The sequence below is a fragment of the Callorhinus ursinus genome, unplaced genomic scaffold, assembly GCF_003265705.2.
Source record: "Callorhinus ursinus isolate GAN/ISIS: 27379988/994484 unplaced genomic scaffold, GSC_fseal_2.0 scaffold2, whole genome shotgun sequence".
NCBI classification, from domain to species: domain Eukaryota; kingdom Metazoa; phylum Chordata; class Mammalia; order Carnivora; family Otariidae; genus Callorhinus; species Callorhinus ursinus.
The window spans coordinates 14156029-14177403 of NW_027397064.1; the positions used below are offsets into that span (position 1 = coordinate 14156029).

A 21375-nucleotide genomic window follows, 5' to 3' on the forward strand; every position below is an offset into this window, starting at 1 on the left:
CCTTTAAGATTTGCCTTCATTTTTGGTTTGGTTATGCTGTGCTTACATGTGGATTTCTTTGTACTTATCGTGCTTTGAGTTTAGGATCTGTGAATTCATATCATTCATCATTTTGGAGCGTTCTTGACATCTTTTCACACAATTGTTTGCCCCATTCTATCTGCCCCCCATTTCTGGGAATCACATTTTGTATGTGTGAAGTTGAATGATATTGTCACACAGATCTCGAGATGTTCTCTGTTCTGTCCTCTCCCCCCCACCAGCTTTTCTGTGTTTCAGTTTGTGATTCAAATGCTCATCTCTTCCAGAAACATCCTCACAAAAACATCCAGAAATAATGGTTTACTGCTATCTGGGCATTTCTCAACCCAGTCAAGTTGATGCATAAGCTGAACCAGCACATCACCACCAGACCCCATACAGTGCATCTTGTGCCTCCAACACCATCAGCTCTGATATTGGATGCTGCCTCTGGAAAATCCATACAGTTGTCCCAACTTCCTCCACTTGCCAAGACAGATGCTGCATAGTATTCATTTATTCAGGTGACAAATATCTACTGAGCATCTATCATATGTGTCTTCTAGGGGCTGCAGAAACCCCAATAAGCAACCAAGACTCCTGCCTTTGTAAAGCATATATGCAAGCTAGATAAACAACTTGCCCAGTTTGCCTGGACTCTCCCAGTTTAGGTCCAAGCCCAGAAAATCCTTCAGTTCAATGGATACCTGGAGGAAGAACGTTCTAGGCAATGGGAACAGCAATGACCTTGAGGTGACTGAGGCTCTGTTATTAGAGGAATGGCAAAGACCACAGTGTGGTTCCAGTGGACTGAGAGAGATTTATATATTATATATTAAATTAAATAATTTATAATAATAATAAATTAATAGTATCTCCAAGTTTCAGTTTCTTCATTAGTAATTTGGGAAAAATAGACAATCTTTTGCTAGTTCCTGAGAAGGATCAAAAGATCATTAGATTCAATTACACAGAAGGCTCTTTGGAGAGATTAGGCATATGACTCAAGGATCCCCTTGGTCATCTCACCAGAAGCCAGGAATAGATTTGGGTTCATTCAGAAAAGATTTGTGGAGGAACCTCTTGTCTAATGGAGTACATCTCTGTGACAAATGAAAGAGACCCATAATGTGGTTGAGAATGTTATACCATCACAAACACTGCCAATTTGGATTGTAAGGTATAGAGAGGACAAAAGGAAAGAACGCTGACACACTTCTCAAATTCTACAGTCAGGAAACCAACTGATAAAACATTTAAGCTACAAATATGTGTTACCTTTCATGAAAAAGGAAGGACTACTTCCAGTGCAGAGCAGTCAGCCCAGAGGGCAGAGTTGTTTTTCAGAACATTGGGGAAATGTCCAAGTTGTAACAGTGTTTTAAGAAATGAAGACAAGGAATGAATACATACCTGTTGAAGGCAGAGAAAACTTTCAGCTTTAGCTAGAATAGACACATTACATTCTATGTCATAAAATCTGCAAATGAAAGTTCTCAATCTCAATAATATAATAATAAAATATACCCCACCTTATTTTTAAAAATCCTTTTTTCGCCATAGTTTAATGTATATGATATGCTTGCCAGAGTATAAAAAGCTGTCTAGTTGATATTCTTTTGTCTTTATTTAATAAACAAAACATTTATTCATTAATTAAAAGTAGAAGAGCACGTACTTTTCATCTGCCATCTTTAGTTTAAGCGGGTAGGATATGAACCTTGCTTGTAGGAATGAATAATTCCTGAAACTCTATGAAGCTGACCCTAGGACCAACTGAACTAACAAGAAGTCTTGTTCATGTTCAGTTATGACTGAATGATTTTAAAGTAGCTTTAAAATGACTACTGAAAAACATCCTGCAGGAAGAGACATCTCAAAGCCTACCAGAGAGAAGCAAGCAAGAAAACTCTAATTTTAAATATAATTTTTTGGCAGCTGGGTCTTATATCAGTTGGCTTTCTTTTCGTTATTATGGACCTCAAAAGCCAACCTAAATAAAAGATACTAAATTAATTTGAAGTGATTCATGTTTCTAATGCAAATGAGATATAAAGAAACCTAACTAAGACTGGTCGAAACTACTAGGCTGCTTCTCATCGTAGGAAAAATAAAACCAACATCCTTGCAAAGAAACTTTTGGAATATGCTACTTAACTCCTCTACAACAGGAAAACACCCAATCTCTGATGAACTTTGAAAACCCTGAATCAATGCATTGCTCCAACTCACAATATTACCAGCCAAAGGGAAGAGGTTTAGGCCTTATGCTCTACAGAATATGTTAACAAGGGAGAGAAGTACAAAGAAAATAAAGAAATCCAAATATGCTTTCCAAGGACTAAAACAGAACTTCTCCAAAAGATGGGAAGGATTTCTCCATCTCATGGAAAGGCAGTGGTCCGTGGCATTGCCGACTTTGTGGGGTTGAGGAAATAACTCTAGTTTATTTTAATGTACCGTGTAATCTGGCTCATTTCCCATATTGTTCTGTGATCTTAACTATACAATTCAAAGGAAAAGTTGGGCCAGCGCTTCAAATGTCATCTTGATACAACCTTTCCCATTTCCAAACCCACTTCAGTAATTTGCTTTCCTTTTCCCCCCTTTCTTATTGCTCTTAGAAAGTTGAGCCAATGATAATAAAATAAATAGAAGCAAACGACAATGAAATAAAGTACACAAAGAGCAGGGGTTGGAAGGCAGATTCCTGGCCCTTGCAACACACTTTCCAGTACACTTACATGAGGGGCATTTTACTTGGATTACTTCTTGTTGGTAAATGTTTCACTTCCAACTCCTTCTGCTTTTATTCTGTTTCTCCCTAGAGTGTCCAGGTGTGTTGTACCCCTTCAGTATTTGGGTGGGGTTCTCCCTGTTTCTCTCCCTCTCCCAGCCCCCACAGCAGCTTCTACTGCAAAGTCTCTGGTATGAAGGTTACAGTTGACACAGTTCGGGCTCTAACGGAAGGTCATTTTCAACAAAGGAATTCTGGCTCGTGTTTGTGTATGGCAGAGCTCCGCTTAGGAACACGTGAGATTGACATAAGTTTGCCATCTGATGGTCCTCCGTTTGGGCACAGTAAGCCTTGGCAGAAGAACACCCCAAAACCAAAAACGACTCCTGGGAATGGAGTCTATCCCAACAGGCTGTGACCTTGGCCAAGAAGGACTGAGATGATTTCTAAAGCCCTCTACTGGGCGTTACTATCTATTTTGGACATAAAGAGATACCCTTAATGTGGAGAAAGGGAAACCCTCCTACACTGTTGGTGGGAATGCAAGCTGGGGCAGCCACTCTGGAGAACAGTGTAGAGGTTCCTCAAAAAGTTAAAAATAGAACTGCCCTACAATCCAGCAATTGCACTACTAGGGATTTACCCAAAGGTTATGAAAATACAGATTCGAAGGGGTACATGCACCCCGTTTATAGTAGCATTATCAACAAAAGCCAAACTATGGAGAGAGCCCAAGTGTCCATCAACTGCTGAGTGGATAAAGAAGATGTGGTGGTATACATATACAATGGACTATTACTCAACCATCAAAAAAAATGAAATTTTGCCATTTGCAATGATGTGGATGGAGCTAGAGCGTATTTTGCTAAGTGAAGTAAGTCAGAGAAAGACAAATGCCATATGATCTCACTCATGTGGCATTTAAGAAAGAAAATAATGATGAACAGATGAACATAGGGGAAGGGGGAAAAGAAAAAAAAAAGGAGAGAGGGAAACAAACCATAAGAGACTCTTAACCATAGAGAACAAACTGAGGGTGGCAGGAGGGAGGTGGGCAGGGGAGGGACTAGATGGTGATGGGGATGAAGGAGGGCACTTGTGATGAGCACAGGGCATTGTAGGTAAGTGATGAATCACTGATTTCTACTCTGGAAATGAACATTGCCCTGGGTGGTAACTAAAATTTAAATTAAAAAAAAAGAGAGATACCCTCAGATGGATAAATGTCCGTCCTCAGACATAAGAAATGGGGTTCTGTGGTATGAAGATAATGACTATACCTAAGCCCCCAAACTGTTTGCATGAATCCTTGCCACAATTAGGTCAAAGCCTTTTCAACATCAACGATTTGTCTGCCATTATGATCAGGTGATTTGACAGAAAGTCTCATCTCTCTTGTAGTGGTCTAGAAAATAACGCGTTTCCAAGCTCTAAACTAAAGAAGCACTTTTCTCTTAAAGAAAAGAGCCTGTATCACATGTTCTGTTTCTTCGTCAACATAAACTACAGCCCCAAATCATTTCCCATATTCAATTACAAGAGTCAGGATTTGGTCCAGCTCTAATTGACTCCAGGAATATTTCATTTTTTCATTTAAAAGATAATTTAATTCACCGCCATATGTTTGCTGGAGTCGTTCGCTGGTCTTGGCCTCAAGGACGCCTCTGTCCTCATTGCCAGGTGTGGTTCCAAGGAACTCTGAGACCCACTCTTTGCTCTGGTCTCCACAGGTTTCACTGCCTAATCTTCTCTGAACAGCATTTATTCTTCCATGGTTGTTTGTTGTTTTGTTTTGTTTTTTCCTCTAGTCTAGTCTTTTGCTTTTTTTTAATCATGGAAGTATTCACGCTTGAATTGAAATAGTGAAGTCAGCTTCAAATGCTAACTCAAAATATCAGAGAGGAGCTACCAATTTCATGGTTCACAAAATAATGGTATCGATCTATACTGTTTAAGAGATACCAGAATCTTTTGACCCAAATGCAAACTCCAGTGGCCTTGAAATAATTTTTCTCATATCTGATAACAGAGGAGTCATATTAAGGTTTTGCTTGGAATTTTCCAGGTCAGTGACTATCATCACTGACCTTCATCCTTAAAGGGGTAGAATTGGGGGGTTTTAAGAGAATACTCATTTGAACCTCAGAAGATTCAGAATTACATTTTTCTGGAAAAATCAAGTGCCTTCATCCAACTTATAAGTTCATGTAACTCACTTTTGTGCAGAAATAGGATGGCCCTCGATTAATTTAGGTGTGGGATTCATTCCCCCCCCCCATATCAGTCAACTATTGTTTGTATAATAAACTATCCCAAAACTTAATGGCTTAAAACAACAATCATTTGTTACTTCTCTTGAGTCTGTAGGTTGGCTCTGTAGTTCGGCTGATCTGGGCTTGCTCATGCGTCTGTGGTCAGCTGGCTGGTCGGCCAAGGGCTGGCTGGTCTAGGATGGTCTCAGCTGATCATGGTCCCCTTGCACATCTGCTCACACTCCTGCAGCAGGCTAGCTTGGGCATGTTCTCCAGGTGGTGGCCCAAGTATGAGAAGGAGGGCTCAACTGTGCAAGAGAACAAGTGGAAACCTGCACACACTTCTCAAGCCTATGCTTTGTCAAGTTAGGTCTTGTCCCATTAGCCAAAGAAAGTCACATGGCCAAGTCCAGGGGCAGTGTGGGAGAGTATGACCAATGGCCATGGATCATACAGGAAGGCAGGAAAAGTTGGGGCCATCAATGCAATCAGCCTGTCATCCTTACCCAGATATAACTAGAGCATGACAGCCCCAGAGGCCAGATGTGCTGCTGATGTGCGGGCATGAGGGAGGAAGGCAACGGAAGTAGAGTCTAAGGATGCCAAAATAAAGACTTGGAAGTCCAAGTCCAAATCAGTGGGTCAAACAAGAGATGAAGGACAAAATTGGGATGTGCTTCTATAGCGAAGCGGTCAAAGAGACAGAAAAGCCTAGAATGGGGACATGGAGTGTAGCCAGCCATGAGACATTTTACCTTGCCCGGTGGCAGCGCATTTGGAAGAAACTGGATGCAAAACCTTTGCATATTTAAAAGCATACAGGACATAATCTATGCAAAATGGCCATTAAAAGATTCCAACACCGGGCGCCTGGGTGGCTCAGTTGGTTAAGCGACTGCCTTCGGCTCAGGTTATGATCCTAGAGTCCCAGGATCGAGTCCCGCATCCATGCCGAGCACGGAGCCTGCTTCTCCCTCTGACCCTCCCCCCTCTCATGTGCTCTCGCTCTCATTCTTTCTCTCAAATAAATAAATAAAATCTTTAAAAAAAAAGATTCCAACACCTACAGGCAATAGAAGTTGTGAAATTTCTATGCAAAGGAGTTTTTGTTTGCTTTGAAGAAATAGTTGCTACTATGCCATTTAGAATATATATTCAGTCAAAGCCACAATGTGAACCATTCTACAGGACATGTGACCAGGTTTCTTGAAGAAGTCAATGGCCCAGAACAAACAAACAAAAGTGGGAAGAGACCATTTCAGATTAAGAGTCAAGACAGATCTAAGATTATGAACAGCCAAGTACAATGAGTGGACCTTGTTTGGATCTTGAGATGTACCATTTTCTTGATCTGCACAGTTTTCAAGATGTTTTTTAGCAAATAGGGGAGATTTTATTATGGCCAGGGTATTAGATAGCATTAGACATTATCATTAGCTTTATTGTGTGTGGCCATGCAATGCAGTTAAGTAGGAAACTGCTCCCTTCCTTTTTTGAGATTCGTGCTATAGTATTTAGGGCTAAAATAACCTGATGTCTGACAGTTGCTTTAAAAACTTGAGAGAGGAAGGATAGAGGCAATTAGTGTGGAAATTGATGGTGGACATCGATGGCGGCTGCAGAGTCCTGGGATGATTGCATGAGTTTGTGATATTCTCTACTTCTGTGTACTTTTTGGAAGTTTATATACTACAATATCAAATTCAGCATAATTTTTTAGTGTAATTTTGAAATATTACATAGAAAAGAGCCTAAAAGGACACGATACTTTCTTTTTTCAACTTTTTTTTTTTAAAGATTTCACTCACTGACTTGACAGAGAGAGACACAGCGAGAGAGAGAACACAAGCAGGGGAGTGGGAGAGGGAGAAGCAGGCTTCCCGCTGAGCAGGGAGCCCCATGCGGGGCTCAATCCCAGGACCCTGGGATCATGACCTGAGCCGAAGGCAGACACTTAATGACTGAGCCATCCAGGCGTCCCTCTTTTTTCAACTTTCAAATGTTCTTATTAACACCATTTGCTGTTTTGTTTCTAATTATGAAAGTAACACATACTCAATATTTAAAAAAACGAAACAATACAACAAAGAGCAAAGCGAAGATGAAAGTCACATGAAATCATGTATAGATGATTTGAGGAGAAACAAAAAAGATCACCTGAAGAAATAACCATAAATTTCCCTCTGGTCTTTTGCAATTATTACTGTATTTACTTGTTTAAAGAAATAGCTTTGGGGTCAGCATGTGTCCAATAAATTTTCTTTTACTCATGAGTGGGTTCTATGCAACGACAAACCGTTGGCATTTGATAAGAACCTCAAATGTTGGATCATTTCAGTGATGTTGCTTCCCCACTGTAGCAACTGTGACCATTTCCAACAAGAGGCCCAGAACATTGCAGATGATCAATAAAAATGCTTTCTTTCCTCTACTTCTTCTCGTCACTTTCTTTAACTTTTCTTATTCAATTTCAGTTGTTTTTTTTTTTTTTAAAGAGATTCATTTATTTGAGAGAGAGAGAGGGAGAGGGAGTGCACGAGCGGGGGTGGGGCAGAGGGAGCGAATCCTCAAGCAGACTCCCCGCTGAGCACGGAGCCCACTACAGAGCTCCATCCCATGACCCTGAGATCATGACCTGAGCCCAAACCAATAGTCAGTTGCTCAACTGACTGAGCTACCCAGGTGCCCCATCAGTTTCAGCTTCTGATTTAAAACAATACCATAATTTAGTAATTTCTTTGCAAGTAGTAATGGGTGGAAGCGCTCCTTTTATTTTGTATTAAGTAATACCTACTTCTTTAAAATGGGGAAGAATGGAGTAGTTACCAATTTGGTCAATGGAAGTTATATATTAGCTTGACTCTGCCTATACAGAAGGCTATTGACACAACTGCAAAGCTGGGTAGAGCCAAGTCGTCAGACTGATGATACCTGTTAGTGTTAAAATTTAGAACAACAGACATATGTGGCTGTGATGTGGGGGATAATCTCCCCACAACAAATATGGGTGCTGCTTGTGGGTGTTGGTCAGTCTGAACATGAGGGAAGGTATCACCACTTGTCACCAATAGCGCCCTACAAACCCTGATGGCTGAAGGGTGACCTGACACTAAAATCCAGGGGAGATAGTACCTTGGGGGATCCCCTCAGCAGGAATCTGTCTTCTTAATCCACATTTAATCAGGTTTGAAAGTCAGCCCTCTATTGATGTGATGGGCTTTCTGTTGTTTTTTTTTAAAGATTTTATTTATGTGACAGAGAGAGACAGAGCACAAGTAGGGGGAGCGGGAGAGAGGGAGGGAGAAGCAGGCTCCCCGCTGAGCAGGGAGCCCAACACGGGCTCAATGCCAGGATCCTGGGATCATGACCTGAGCCGAAGGCAGGCGCTCAACCAACTGAGCCACCCAGGCGCCCCAGGGCTTTCTGCTGTCATGTGATGGAAGTACCCAGCATCATCTACGAAGTTTTCCTGCCAAAACATGTAACCTGAATTTAATCAAGCCTCTGTATCTGCACAACCTGCTTTTGCTGCAGAACAGATCAGCCTGAAACTTAGTGGTTTAGAATAACCATTTATTATTTTCTATTGTTCTTTGCATCAGATAGATGATTCTGGGCTGAGCCAGCCCGAGAGTTGAGGATGCCTTCACGCTCAACGTTGGCAAGGGGTAGGGAGATGTTAGCACACACTGCCCCTCAGCCAGCAGACTGGCCCACTCAGTCCCAGGGTCCCCAAGGGCAGCAAGGACTGGCAAGTCCTGCTGCACAAGCACATTTCAAGTCTCTGCTTCTGTCACATTTGCTTGGACAAAGCAAGTCACATGGCTGGGCCTGGAGTCAAGGGGAGGAGAAAGAGACTCTAAGACGTAACAGAAAAAATATTGTCAGTTCTACAATCTAACCACATCTAACTTCTATTTATATAAACACAGTCTGGAGAGGAACAAGTTAAATTATATCATAAGGAAATAATTAGTCAAATCTAAAATGTGAAGCATTCTATAGACAACCTGCCAGTGTTTTCAAAAAATTAGTGCTATATGGGGGCGGGGGGGGCAAAGATGCAATGGGTGGCAGGGCAGGGATAGACTATTCTAGATGTTTTTTTTTCTTCAGATTTTATTTACTCGAAAGAGAGAGAGAGAAAAAGCACGAGCAGGAAGGAAGGGCAGAGGCAGAGGGAGAGGGAGAGGGAGAGGGAGAAGCAGGCTTCCTGCCGAGCAGGGAGCCTGATGTGGGGCTCGATCCCAGGACCCTGAGATCATGACCTGAGCCGAAGGCAGATGCTTAACGACTGAGCCACCCAGGCGCCCCAAGACTATTCTAGATTTTAAAAGACTAAAAGGACATAAAAACCAAATTCAAGTATGAATCTTATTGGATCATTATCTAGAAAAATAAAAAACAGTCATAAAAATTTTTCTGGATAATTGGGGAAAATTGAATATGGATTAAATACACAGAATATTTTAAATTTTCTCAAATGTGATAATGGTATAAGGTTACATAAAAAAACAACATTCTTATTCTCAAGAGATGCAAAGTGATGTATTTAGGGGGTGCCTGGGTGGTGCACCTGGTTGAATGTCCGACTCATGTTTTCAGCTCGGGTTGTGACCTTGGGGTCGTGAGATAGAGCCCCTTGTGTGGCTCCAAGCTCGGTACAGAGTCCGTTTAGTATTCTCTCTCCCTCTGCCCCTCCTCCCTCCCCCCACCCCCCCACCCCCACTCAAATAAATAAATCTTTTAAAAAAGTGACGTAAGGGTTCTTGGGTGGTTAAGTGTCTGCCTTTGGCTCAGGTCATGATCCCAGGGTTCTGGGATCAAATCCTGCATCGGGCTCCCTGCTTGGCGGGGAGACTGCTTCTCCCTCTCCTTCTACTGCTCCCCCTGCTTGTGCTCTCTCTCTCTCTCTCTCTGTCAAATAAATAAGTAAAATCTTAAAAAAAAAAGGGCAATGTATTTAGGAGATGTCATAATGTCTGTTACAGATTTCAAGTGGATCATCAAATCAATACATCTATATATCTATATATGATAGGAAGAAGTGGGCTGAATTATGACCTCCCCACCAAAATTCATATGTTGACATCCTCACTCCTAGTACCTCAGAATATGACTCTATTTAAAAATAGAGCCTTTAGGGGCACCTGGGTGGCTCAGTTGGTTAAGCGCCTGCCTTCAGCTCACCCATATTGGGCTCCCCACTCAGCAGGAAGTCTGCTTCTCCCTCTGCCTCTCGCCCTGGTTTATGCTCTCTCTCTTGATCACTCTCTCTCTAATAAATAAATAAAATCTTTAAAAAAATATAGAGCCTTTAGAGGTCCCTGGGTGGTTCAGTCGGTTGAGCTTCCAACTCTTGGTTTCAGCTCAGGTCTTGATCTCAGGGTCATGAGATCAAAGCCCCATGAAGGGCTCACGCTCAGCCCCTCCTTCTCCCTCCCTTTCTGCTCCTCCCTGCCCTACACTCTCTCACTCTCTCTTTCTAAAATAAATAAAATAAAATCTTTAAAATAAATAAATAAAATAAAAATACGGTCTTTGAAGAGGTGCTTAAGTCAAAATGAGGCCCTTAGAACAGGCTCTAATCCAATCTGACTAGTGTCATTATAAGAAGAGATTAGGATACAGACATATCCAGAGAGAAGGTCAAGTGAAGACACAGGGAATATGGCCATCTATACAAGCCAAGGAGAATGGCCTCAGAAGAAACCAACTCCGTCCACACCTTGATCTTGAACTTCTAGCCTCTGGAATTGTGAAAAAAATAAGTCCCTGTTGTCTGAGTCACCCAGTTACGCCAACCCTTACACACTGATAGTCACAACAAAATGCCGTCAATTGTTCAATCTGAGTGTGGGATACACACATCTTTGTTGTGCTACTTTTTTCAACTTTTGTGCATGTTTAAAAATTTATGTATTAAAAATCTGGAAAGACAAAACCTTCTAGGACATTGTCTTTAGTCAACTGGCTCTTAAGAAAACATTTTCAATCAATTATGATTGAATTCTGAAATATAGAGGTTTGGCTGCAACTTTGCTTATAGAAGGAACTGCTGAGGGGTTGGAAGTCTGACAAATTAAATGGGAAAGCCATTTCTCCCCAGTAGTTCCATTGTTTCAGATTTCAGGCCATTATATCCAGAGAGACACCTAGTGACGTGATAGATTTGGGAAATTATTTTATGCATCAGAAGAAAAGCAGCAGTAGCTTTGAGTTCCAGCTCCAAGTTCTTCCAGAATAGCAGCAGTGGTAGCCAGCAAACCCTGGGACATGGTGACGTGGATAAACAATGTCAAGGCTGGAATTATCCAACGGGTGCATTAACTCTATCAGTCGGCCAGCAGCTCAAATATTTCCTGATAAAGTTTTATTGCTTCTTGAGTAAACACTTTGGAGGTCTTGGTCATCAGATTTGATCAAAGCAAAAAAGCAGTTCATTTTGTATATCAAGACTGTACTTTTTCTTTTTTTTTCTTCCCTGCACCTTCCAACAATTGCCCAGACACCCATTGTCCTGGCTATTTCATTTCTCTTTGGGATCAATGAAATGTAAAAGGTGTTATTATTATATATTATTATATATGTTATTAGTATACTATTATATATTTAGGTGTTACTATTCTCGATGGGTGTTGGCTTGCTTAACAGAAGGGTTCTCAACTCTGGCTGCACATTAGAATCACCGGGAGGATTGAAACAAAACAAAATACCAAACAAAGACAACGATGCTAAGACAGACCCCTAAACATTCTGGTTTAATATGTTCTGAGGCAGGACCTTGGTATCAGGATTTGTTGTAAAACTTCCCAGGTGATAACAGTGGACAGCCATTCTCTAACCTATAGAGAATTCCTAAACACAAATCCAGGCACTTCTTGGGGGGCTCTGAAGAACCTTTGCAGGGTTCTTTAAATCTTCTCCAAAATGATCTTTTTCTTTGATTTTAAAATTCATTTTGAAAAAAAAAAGTTATGCCTAAGTATGCTATTAAAGTATCAATTCACTCAAAACAATTTTAAAGTATTTGCCAGCCTGGGATGCTATTGTGCATAAAAGGGTAAAAAAGTCTAATGACTGTAGTTGTCAGGCTGTAACATCTAAAATATTTTTCCCCATTGACAATGTAGAGTTCTAGAGAGCCAGACTTTGATTTGTAAGTAATATTTTCTACTAAAGGGAAGCAGGACTTCTTAGAGAAATGAGCCATTTCAGGTCTAGAGCACGGAAAGTACATGGCAAGGCGAACATCTGTTTGCCCTAAGGCAAGAAAGCGCTCAAAGTCTAATGGGGATGTTTCAAAAGGGCTCCGAAGCCAGAATGAAAGAACTAAATTTAGGACAACTGGAGCATCAGAAGGAATGATGACTATACGGTGATTGTAACAGTAAATAAATAAAAATCCCTGGTCCATATGACATTCAAACTTAAAAAGAAGGAAAAGAACAGGGGAGAAAAAGAAGAAATTCATTTACCACTATTGGAGGTGATTATTAAATCACAAGGCTTTATTCTGGGAGGAGAGGAAGAGACTGTAACTCTTACCTTATAGAAGGAACGGAGGCTCATCTCCAGGTGATGAAAGAAAGCTCTTCTTTATAGAGAGATGCTACCTAATAAGGAAAAAATGGAGAAATTGTCAGCTATGCCTTTAGCACCATGGGATCACTTTTTTATTTTCCTCCCTTGTGTTGCACTACCACCATCAAAAAATACCTTTTATAATCCCCTTCTGGATATGCAGAGACCACTGATAACTTCAGAATGGAATCTGCAAAGTAAAACTGCCACTAGAAAAACAATCTCAATATTCTCTATAGAGATGGAGCTCTGTGATGCTTTGCAGAACATCTATACCTCCAGCTTTGGAGAAGAAATGTATGTGCTTCATGGCTTTCTACCTAGGCAAACACTGATGACAAAGAAAACTGCCAACTTTCCCACATTAAGCCTGGTGGCCCATTTTCACCAGGAAAATGGAAGGAAAATGGAAGACATCCACTTCAGATCCTCCAACCACCACTTTTTGAGGAGTTAGTTTGATACAAGAAGGGCAGCAGAAAATAAGGTACTTTTCTTATATACAGAAATTTGCTGGCTTCCTAGAAGGCAGGTCTTCAGCACCTGAATGACCTTCAGGAAAACAAATATGTTACAAGTAAAGGAATATTTACTTAGGACAACTGGACATGGATGACTTTATTCATGGCTTATTGGTGGATACTTCTGATCAAATCAATGAGGTCATTCTTTCCATTCAAAGCCTTATATTCTATTAGGAAACCTGCTAACCCTCTCTTCCATCCAAACTACTCCTCTGGAAAAGAAGACAGGAAGAGGCAATCATATTGAATTTTCAATGCTAGAAAAAAGTATTTCTTTAGGCTGAAATAAAGAGTGATTTTTTTTTCAACTTTTCTGCAGGCAAAAATCTGTAGGCACCTGGAACCCTACAGAATCCTTTTGATGGTTATTTCTGCTCCAGTGATCTTGAAATTAAATGTGTGTTCATGACCCTTAACTTGCTGACATCAAGCATGCAGGCAATGCCAAAAATGACCTCACAAAGGAACGGATGCTACATGGATTAACCCAAAGAGTCCTGGAAAAATCTGCCTCAAGCCTGCCCTTGTCTCAAAAAGCATGCCGTGGGAGCTCTGATTCTATTACTGCGTTAGTGAACTATGTTTGTGAACAAGAGTTTTTCATCACTTGTCGGCCAAATCAAAAGCTAGAAACCACTGAATGTCAAAGATGGCATTGGTGTTCTATCACATAGCACTCCACAATTTCATCCTCTCATTCAAGCTCAACAGCAGCAACTTTGCTGTTAAATTCACTTTGAACAGATGAAAGAGTATCTTTTATTTGTCTGTCTGGAAAACTTCACATTTGCATATCTTTGTAACAATTTGCCTCTTTTTCAAAAAATGGCCATTAATTTCTGCCTGAAAAATGGCAGTGAAGTACAAGCATAAAGATTGTTTTTATATTCTGTATGAGCATAAAAAATAAATTTCCTTTGTTGCAAATGGTGTGAAACATGCTTTTTCCTGGGATGCATCCCACTGCTTCCCTTAGTTTCTCCAAGTGATACTATAACCTGAGGCAGTAAGGAACTCTGCTAAAGGAATGGAGCTCCGACTGGAATTCCAGGTGTTGGGCAGTAGCCAGGACAGGGCTCATCAAGTTCCCAGCTCTTTCCAGGGGCCTAAAACCTCACCATTAAGGGGGTCTCCTCCATCGTCTCTTGCACAGTGTACCTCAAGAAATTAACAAAGAAAGAATATGGAAAGCCAACAGCTGATCATTAAAAAAAAGAAAAAAATCCAAATGTAACCCCTTGCAAAAGTGACTTAGAAATACTATGTTTGGGGCACCTGGGTGGCTCAGTCAGTTAAGCATCTGCCTTTGGCCCAAGTCAGATCCTGGGGTCCTGGGATCGAGCCCCACATTGGGCTCCCTGCTCAGCCAGGAGTCTGCCTCTCCCTCTCCCTCTGCCCTTCCTCCTGCTCATGTGTTTTCTCTCTCTCTCAAATAAATAAACCAAATCTTAAAAAAGAAGATTTAGGGGTGCCTAGGTGGCTCAGTCAGTTACGCATCTGCCTTCAGCTCAGGTTATGATTCCAGGGTCTTGGGATGGAACCCCATGTCAGGCTCCCTGCTCAGCGGGGAGCCTGCTTCTCTCTTTCCCTCCCCCTGCTCGTGCTCTCTCTCGCTCTCTCTCTCTCTCACTCAAATAAATCTTTAAAAAAAAAAAGAAGGCCAAGAGGCTGATAATGTTCTTTTGGAAGTAATAAGAAGAAATAAGAGAAATAATGTGGTTAGGTACAAGATAAATATATGAAAAACCCAGAATAATAATTTTATCTATAATAGCAATAACCAATTAGGAGTAGAAATGGAAAAAAAAAATTCCATTGATATTAGCCAAAACCAAACCAACAAAACAAAAGCCCACAACACAAGAAGGGCACAGGATCTGTATTTGGAAAACTATAATTTTTGTTTAGGGGTACAAAACAAAACGTGAACTAATAGAGAAACATTTCCTGATTCCATGTGGGCAGTCTTAATATTAAAAAGGCCAATCATTTCCCGATGGTTACAATAAATTTAATGCAAATGCAATCATAATACCGATGTTTTAAAACCAGGCAAAATGAACATAAAGTTATATGGAGGGATAAGTATCTGAGAATAGGCAATAATTTTAAAGGAAGATGTGTGTATGCGTGCATGAGCAGGTGCACATGCATACATGAGCAGAGCATGGGTACCATCTTGCCTTGCTAAACATTAAAATTTATTACAAAGCTACCGAGATAAAATGGTATTCCTGCCCATTAGCTTAAAACATTTTATATTTTAATGTCTATGGGGCAAAACCGAAAGAATGGAAGAACACTGTGTTCATAGTAAACAAATCAACATAATTATTTTAATTTACTTACTCCAATAGAGAACACTAGCATGATATATCACAGTAGAGGTCTTACTAGAGCAATGAAATAAATTACAGACAACAGGAACAAATCCAAAGATAGGTAGTAGCTTGATATATAACCAAGTTGACATTTCAATTCAGGGTAATGTATGACTATTTGAATAAATAGTCTTGGCACAATTTACTTTCCATCTGAAATACACCCCCCAAACAATAAAGTTCCATACTTAGTTTTTTAATTATGTGAGAAAAGATATAATAAATTAAGTTGAAAAGCAAATGGTAGATTGGAACAAAATGATTGGCATAGTATGTGACAGGGCAAGTGTCATTTCCCCTAATGTACAAATTCTTCCTATTAATTCATAAGAAAGACAAACAACCCAGCAAAAGGATGGGCAAAGATATGAACAGGGTATTCACAGACAAAATGCAAACATCAACAAACACTTGAAAATATACATAACTCTATTAGTAGTATGGAAATGCAAGCTAAGCAGGACAATGTTTCAAGTTCAGATTGTCAAGTATTAAGAGCAATAGAATTTGATGTTATTAAGGGTGGAGCTGCAACTGGCAATTTCATACATAGCTGTCAATTGCTACAATCTTTTGTGAAATTAATCTGGAAATATCTCCTGAAAATTGAAATATCCATATGCTTTAAGGATTCCACTTAGAAGAATGTAGCCCATAAAAATAAAAAAGCAATATATAAGAATATATGTTGAAGAGTTTTTATTATGGCATTGTTTGTAATGTAAAAAATCTACCTCTAAATGCCCTGAATGTACACTATTAGGAACAGTTGAATAAACTGCTATACCCATACCATGTACTATTATGCAGCTAGTAGAAAGGGTGTTAGGTGTATATTATTGCTTTGGAGATACCCATGATATATATATATTACTAAGTGAAAAAAGACATTGTAGAATAATGTATGTGGTGTAATGATATTTTCAAATAACAAAAAATCCCAAACTCCCCCCCGGTGTGTGTGTGTGTGTGTGTGTGTGTGTGTGTGTGTGTGTGTGTGTGTATCACATATCATTAAATGATCACGGTTATATACATAAACATGAGCATAAGGACACAGAAGGTTACACAGCAAACTGTTACATTTATCTTGGGGGGCAGGAGTAGAGAGCAGATTGTTACATTTCTTAAATGTTTCTGTATTGTTTGACTTGTTAAATCATGTCACTTTTGTTATTTAAAAAATCTAATAGGGGCACCTGGGTGACTCGGTTGGTTAAGTATTCGACTCTTGATTTCAGTTCAGGTCATGATCTTGGGGTTGTGAGATCGAGCGCCGTGCCCAGTTCTGTGCTGGGTGTGGAGTCTGCTTAAAATTCTCTCTCCTTCTCCCTCTGTCCCTCCCCCTCTAAAAATAATCTAATAAAGTTCAAGCAAAACACCAATAAGGAAAATGTTCCAAATATTACACTGAATCACTTTACCCAGACAGTTCTCGGAGAAATGCCTCCAAAAACCAAAATACCATTAGCATTAGTGACTGAGTCCGTGAGAATATGATCACGGAGACTCTAGGAACTCCCAAACTGTCTTCAAACAAACTAGAAAGACTCAGAGGAGTGACTCTTTAGAATTTTTTTTTTTTTAGTAAATTCCTTTGCGTCTTAAGTATAAATATCTAAATTTCCTATGAATTAAAAAGATATATGGTGAGTGACTCTTTGAAACAACTAAGCAGATTTAAACAAGTAAAATACAGATACTAGAAAGATGCTCCTACATTCTAACAAAAACTTACTTTAAAATATTCAAAGAATAAGCATTAAAATTATTTGGAAAGAACTTAAATTTCCACTTACAGATGATAAAGTTAATGTATGATGAAAAACTGTGTTATGATGAACAATTACATTTAGGAAGACCTCATGAAAATTTGGAAAATGCTAGAGATATTATATTATCTTTAAAAAGTACAATACAAAATTCTATATGCTTACAATCACAATCAAGGAAAATGACAGCACCAATAATACCACTTTTGTGTAGAAAATAGATCAAAAGGAAATAGACTAACACATCAATAAGTGATAGTCTTTGGGAGTTGTGTAATATGGGATTTTCTGTCTCTTTTTCTAGTTTCTTTTTTTTTTAATGTTTCATCCTGAAACCTTTTTTTTTTTTTAAGATTTTATTTATTTATTTGCCAGAGAGAGACACAGTGAGAGAGGGAACACAAGCAGGGGGAGTGGGAGAGGGAGAAGCCCTCTTCCCGCCAAGCAGGGAGCCCAATGTGGGGCTCGATTCCAGGACCCTGGGATGATGACCTGAGCCGAAGGAAGATGCTTAACCACTGAGCCACCCAGGCACCCCTCTTTTACTATTTTCTATATTTTCCAAATATTCTGAAATAATTATTATTATATAGCACTTTATTTTTATAAGTGTATGAGAGCTTTATTTTCAAGTATTTATGTATGTGTATTTATATATTTATTTCTACACCTAGCTTGTTTTATACCTAAATAATACTAATTATTAGTAGTAAATGATTACTAGTTGCTAGGACTACTAGTACAAAATACTAATACTACTATGTACTAGTAATTAGATAGGGATAAAGTGTTATATATTGTAATACAATGAACAGGATATGAAATTTAAATAGATATTTGAATTAGCATAGTAAGTTCTATATGATACGTATAAATAATGACTTTATTTATAATAATTATTATTACATGTAGTACTTTACTCCTTAACACTAGTAATAGTTATTTAGTAAATAATAATCATTGAGGGATAAAGAGCTAAATATTATAAGGCAATAAATAATATTTGGACAGTTAATTTTTTTTTAATTTGGACAGTTAATTCAACCTTGTAATTGTATAAGAGATTTACTTCCTAGAGCTCAAGGCTGAGACCTCATAGGTAATTTGCTTCAACTCTTAAATATCATGCTTCATTAGCAGTGTGGAATTTCAGCCTCCATTCACTAAGCCCTGCAGGTTCTGTGCCCAACATTCCTGTGCCTTAGCGTAAAGCAGTTTCTGTCAACAGTGTTCAAGACTTTTGAAAAAGTCATAGTAATAGCGATTAAAGAAGGGCCATTATGTTAATCCAGCATAGCACACCCCACCAGGACAGGTCATTGCAAAGAGGCTATATGGCACCGAATAATGGCCACAATAGAGAAGAGAGTTGGGGGAAAATGGGCATTTGTCTCTTGCAATCTTATTGGACCCTCACTTAGCATCCTGGAGCCTTTGTCTTCCAAACTGTCAACAGATTTCATGTCTCTAAGTGCATGTTAGTTAGAGGAATAATGATATATCAATACAGAATATTCCTATTTCTGGGGCACCTGGCTAGCTCAGTCAGAGGAGCATATAACTCTTGATCTTGGGGTCATGAGTTCGAGCCCCATGTTGGGCGTAGAGATTACTTAAAATTTTTTTAAAAAAAGAATATGCCTATTTCTGACACCTCCCTTCTGCACCTACTTGAATGTTGGTGCTACCCTCATCATGTCCATTTTCCAACCAGCAAACTTGGTAGCATTAGACAAATGGGAGAGCTAATGATGCCAAGGATCAAAGTCCCATACCACTAATTCCCCCTAAATGGTCCTTTTTTGGGAGGATCACCAGAATAAGAGACACTGATACTGGTATGATGTTTTGACTCTCACTAGCTTCCAGGAAAGTTTCCACCCTGAGTCAACAGGAAACCCAGGAAAGTTATGAAGTCCAAAGGAAAGTGATTTTTCAGCATCCACTATGCACCAGGCTCTTCTCTTGGAGTTTTAAGGCATAGAAACCCATTTAAACAAGAGTAGGTACAATGGGGAGGGAGGTGGCAAAAATTTGGGGCATCAGGGAAATCTCCCAGAGCCAAAGGGTCATCAGTGTGCATGAGTCTAGAAACAGAATCAGTCCTAATCAAGGCCTTGCCCCCATCTGGCAGGCCTTGCCCACTGTCTCTGCCTGAGCCCCCAATTGTTTCTCACTCATGTTGGCCCTGGTTCTCACTCTCTCCCTCATGTCCCTCCTTCTGCATCCTTATCTCCTGCTTGGCCCAATTTAGCTGTCTCAGCCTTGTTCTAAATGGCCTGTCAGCCTCCCACGGATTAAAATTTCCCCTGGGTCTTAATTCAGATTCTAGACAGAGGGAATGTGATCACTGCATTCATGACTGAATACAGTCATGAATGAATCGATCAATAAATTAATAAATTCAGCACTCCTCTCCTTTGAGTTAGAACCTTTATAAACAATCCACTGAACTCACTTATTTGCCCAAAACACCCACAGGTAGAAATTTGCAAAGATGGCTCTAGGTAAGCATGTTAAACTATGCATTTCATCAGGAAGGAAATTTTGTATGTAAAATTTTGATGTTTCTGTTTAAAGTCCCTTGTATTTATGCTCCCAAACCGTATCTATTAAAATTGCATCATGTTGAATAATTTCCATTAAAATGTAACAAAACAAAATCTTGTATCTTATAAGTCAGGCACTTATCAAGTACTTTATTTCATTTAATCTTTATAACACCTAAAGAATAGGTACGATTATTAGGCCCCTGAATGAAGAAATTTAGGCTCAGAGGGTTTAGAAATCATTTTCATGCTGTCAGAGCAGAGGCAGGATTCCCACAGGGTCTCTCTGACTGTAGCTCGTGTGCTTAGCCATTGCCCTATGAATTCTACTTTTTACTCCTCAGTGAAAAAAGACATTTAAGCCCTGTATTACATAAATCTACTTAATACAGACATTTTGCTAAACTTTTAGCAGTTAAGCATTGTGACTAGTCAGCAGCTAACTTGAAAATATAGTAGAGCTGGCAAAATGAAAATATTTGTCATCTTTAAAGTTTCTTTTAAGCACTTGAGATGTTCTAAACACTGGCAATTGATTCAGAACTCTGCATTTTGCTGGATGTTCATATCAGCCCCCACACTGTTATTGGTCAGCATTAGTAGGACAGAGCTGAAGTTATTCCTTATTCACAGTGAAGGTATCCTGTGGAATTGTTCCTGACTTGCAAAGTTTAAAATAGCATTTCTAGATTCCAACTCTAATTGACATATCATTTAAAAATCATTAGCCTCTTCTTTAAAATGGACATAAATTCACATAATTTAAAAAGCCAAATCCAATATATCACATTTAATTGTACTTTCCTTCAGACTGTGATTATTATATATTTTGGTGCTCTCAAGTATATACTACTCTGGTGTTTATCACCAATAAACCACCATGTCACTGTGTATCCAATTCTATGTTACTGTAAAGTAAGACGTCCTTGGCCTTATTACATGAGATCACAGCAGCTCATCTTCAGTGCATCCTCTTGGCTCCATATAGCACTTCTCCCATCATGGTCCAAAGACTGTCTTTCCAGTCATCTAAATCTCCAACAAAGAAAGATGTGCCTTTGTTATCTACACAATGGCCTCAATTCTCCCTTGCCCTCTGGGTACAAATATTGTCTGAAATGGCTTTACATCATCTGGAATTTCATGTTGCATTTCTTCAGTGAGTTGAGCTCTAGAGGCTGCATAGGGGCTGGTGGAAGGTTCTAGTAAGCCATACTTCAGTTCTCCTTTCGTTCTGTTTTTCTGCCCTGCTAGGATCTTGACTCTAAGGGTCATATTCAGGTCTAGCCTCTCATAACATCATGGTATCTTACACCACTGAGGTCTTCTTCTCTCTCATAAAGATGATTTCATTGGCCAATATTATCTGGGCATGAATCTGGCTCTAATACCTTTCCCAGGCTTACAGGTTCTTTTATTAACCTTGCTTAAATTTCAAGTATACCTTGAGTTTTGTAGAGCTATTTCAGAGAGAAATCAAAGGCAAATGTGGCTTAAATATCTGAATACAGGGCAGAGGTTTTTGCAAAACTGTCACTGGTTTGCCTGCCTGCCT

The 21375-nt window shown here is 39.5% G+C and overlaps 1 protein-coding gene across 5 annotated transcripts in view; it reads right to left on the reverse strand.

Moving 5' to 3' along the window:
- Positions 1 to 21375, reverse strand: part of SGPP2 (sphingosine-1-phosphate phosphatase 2) — a 176371-nt gene that overhangs the window by 127037 nt on the left and 27959 nt on the right. For all 5 annotated transcript variants that reach the window (XM_073878081.1, XM_073878078.1, XM_073878089.1 and 2 more), the window contains one exon: positions 12559 to 12626. In XM_073878081.1, coding sequence (XP_073734182.1) covers positions 12559 to 12582 — 24 coding nt within the window. In that variant the 5' untranslated portion in view covers positions 12583 to 12626. The remainder of the gene's footprint in view (positions 1 to 12558; positions 12627 to 21375) is intronic.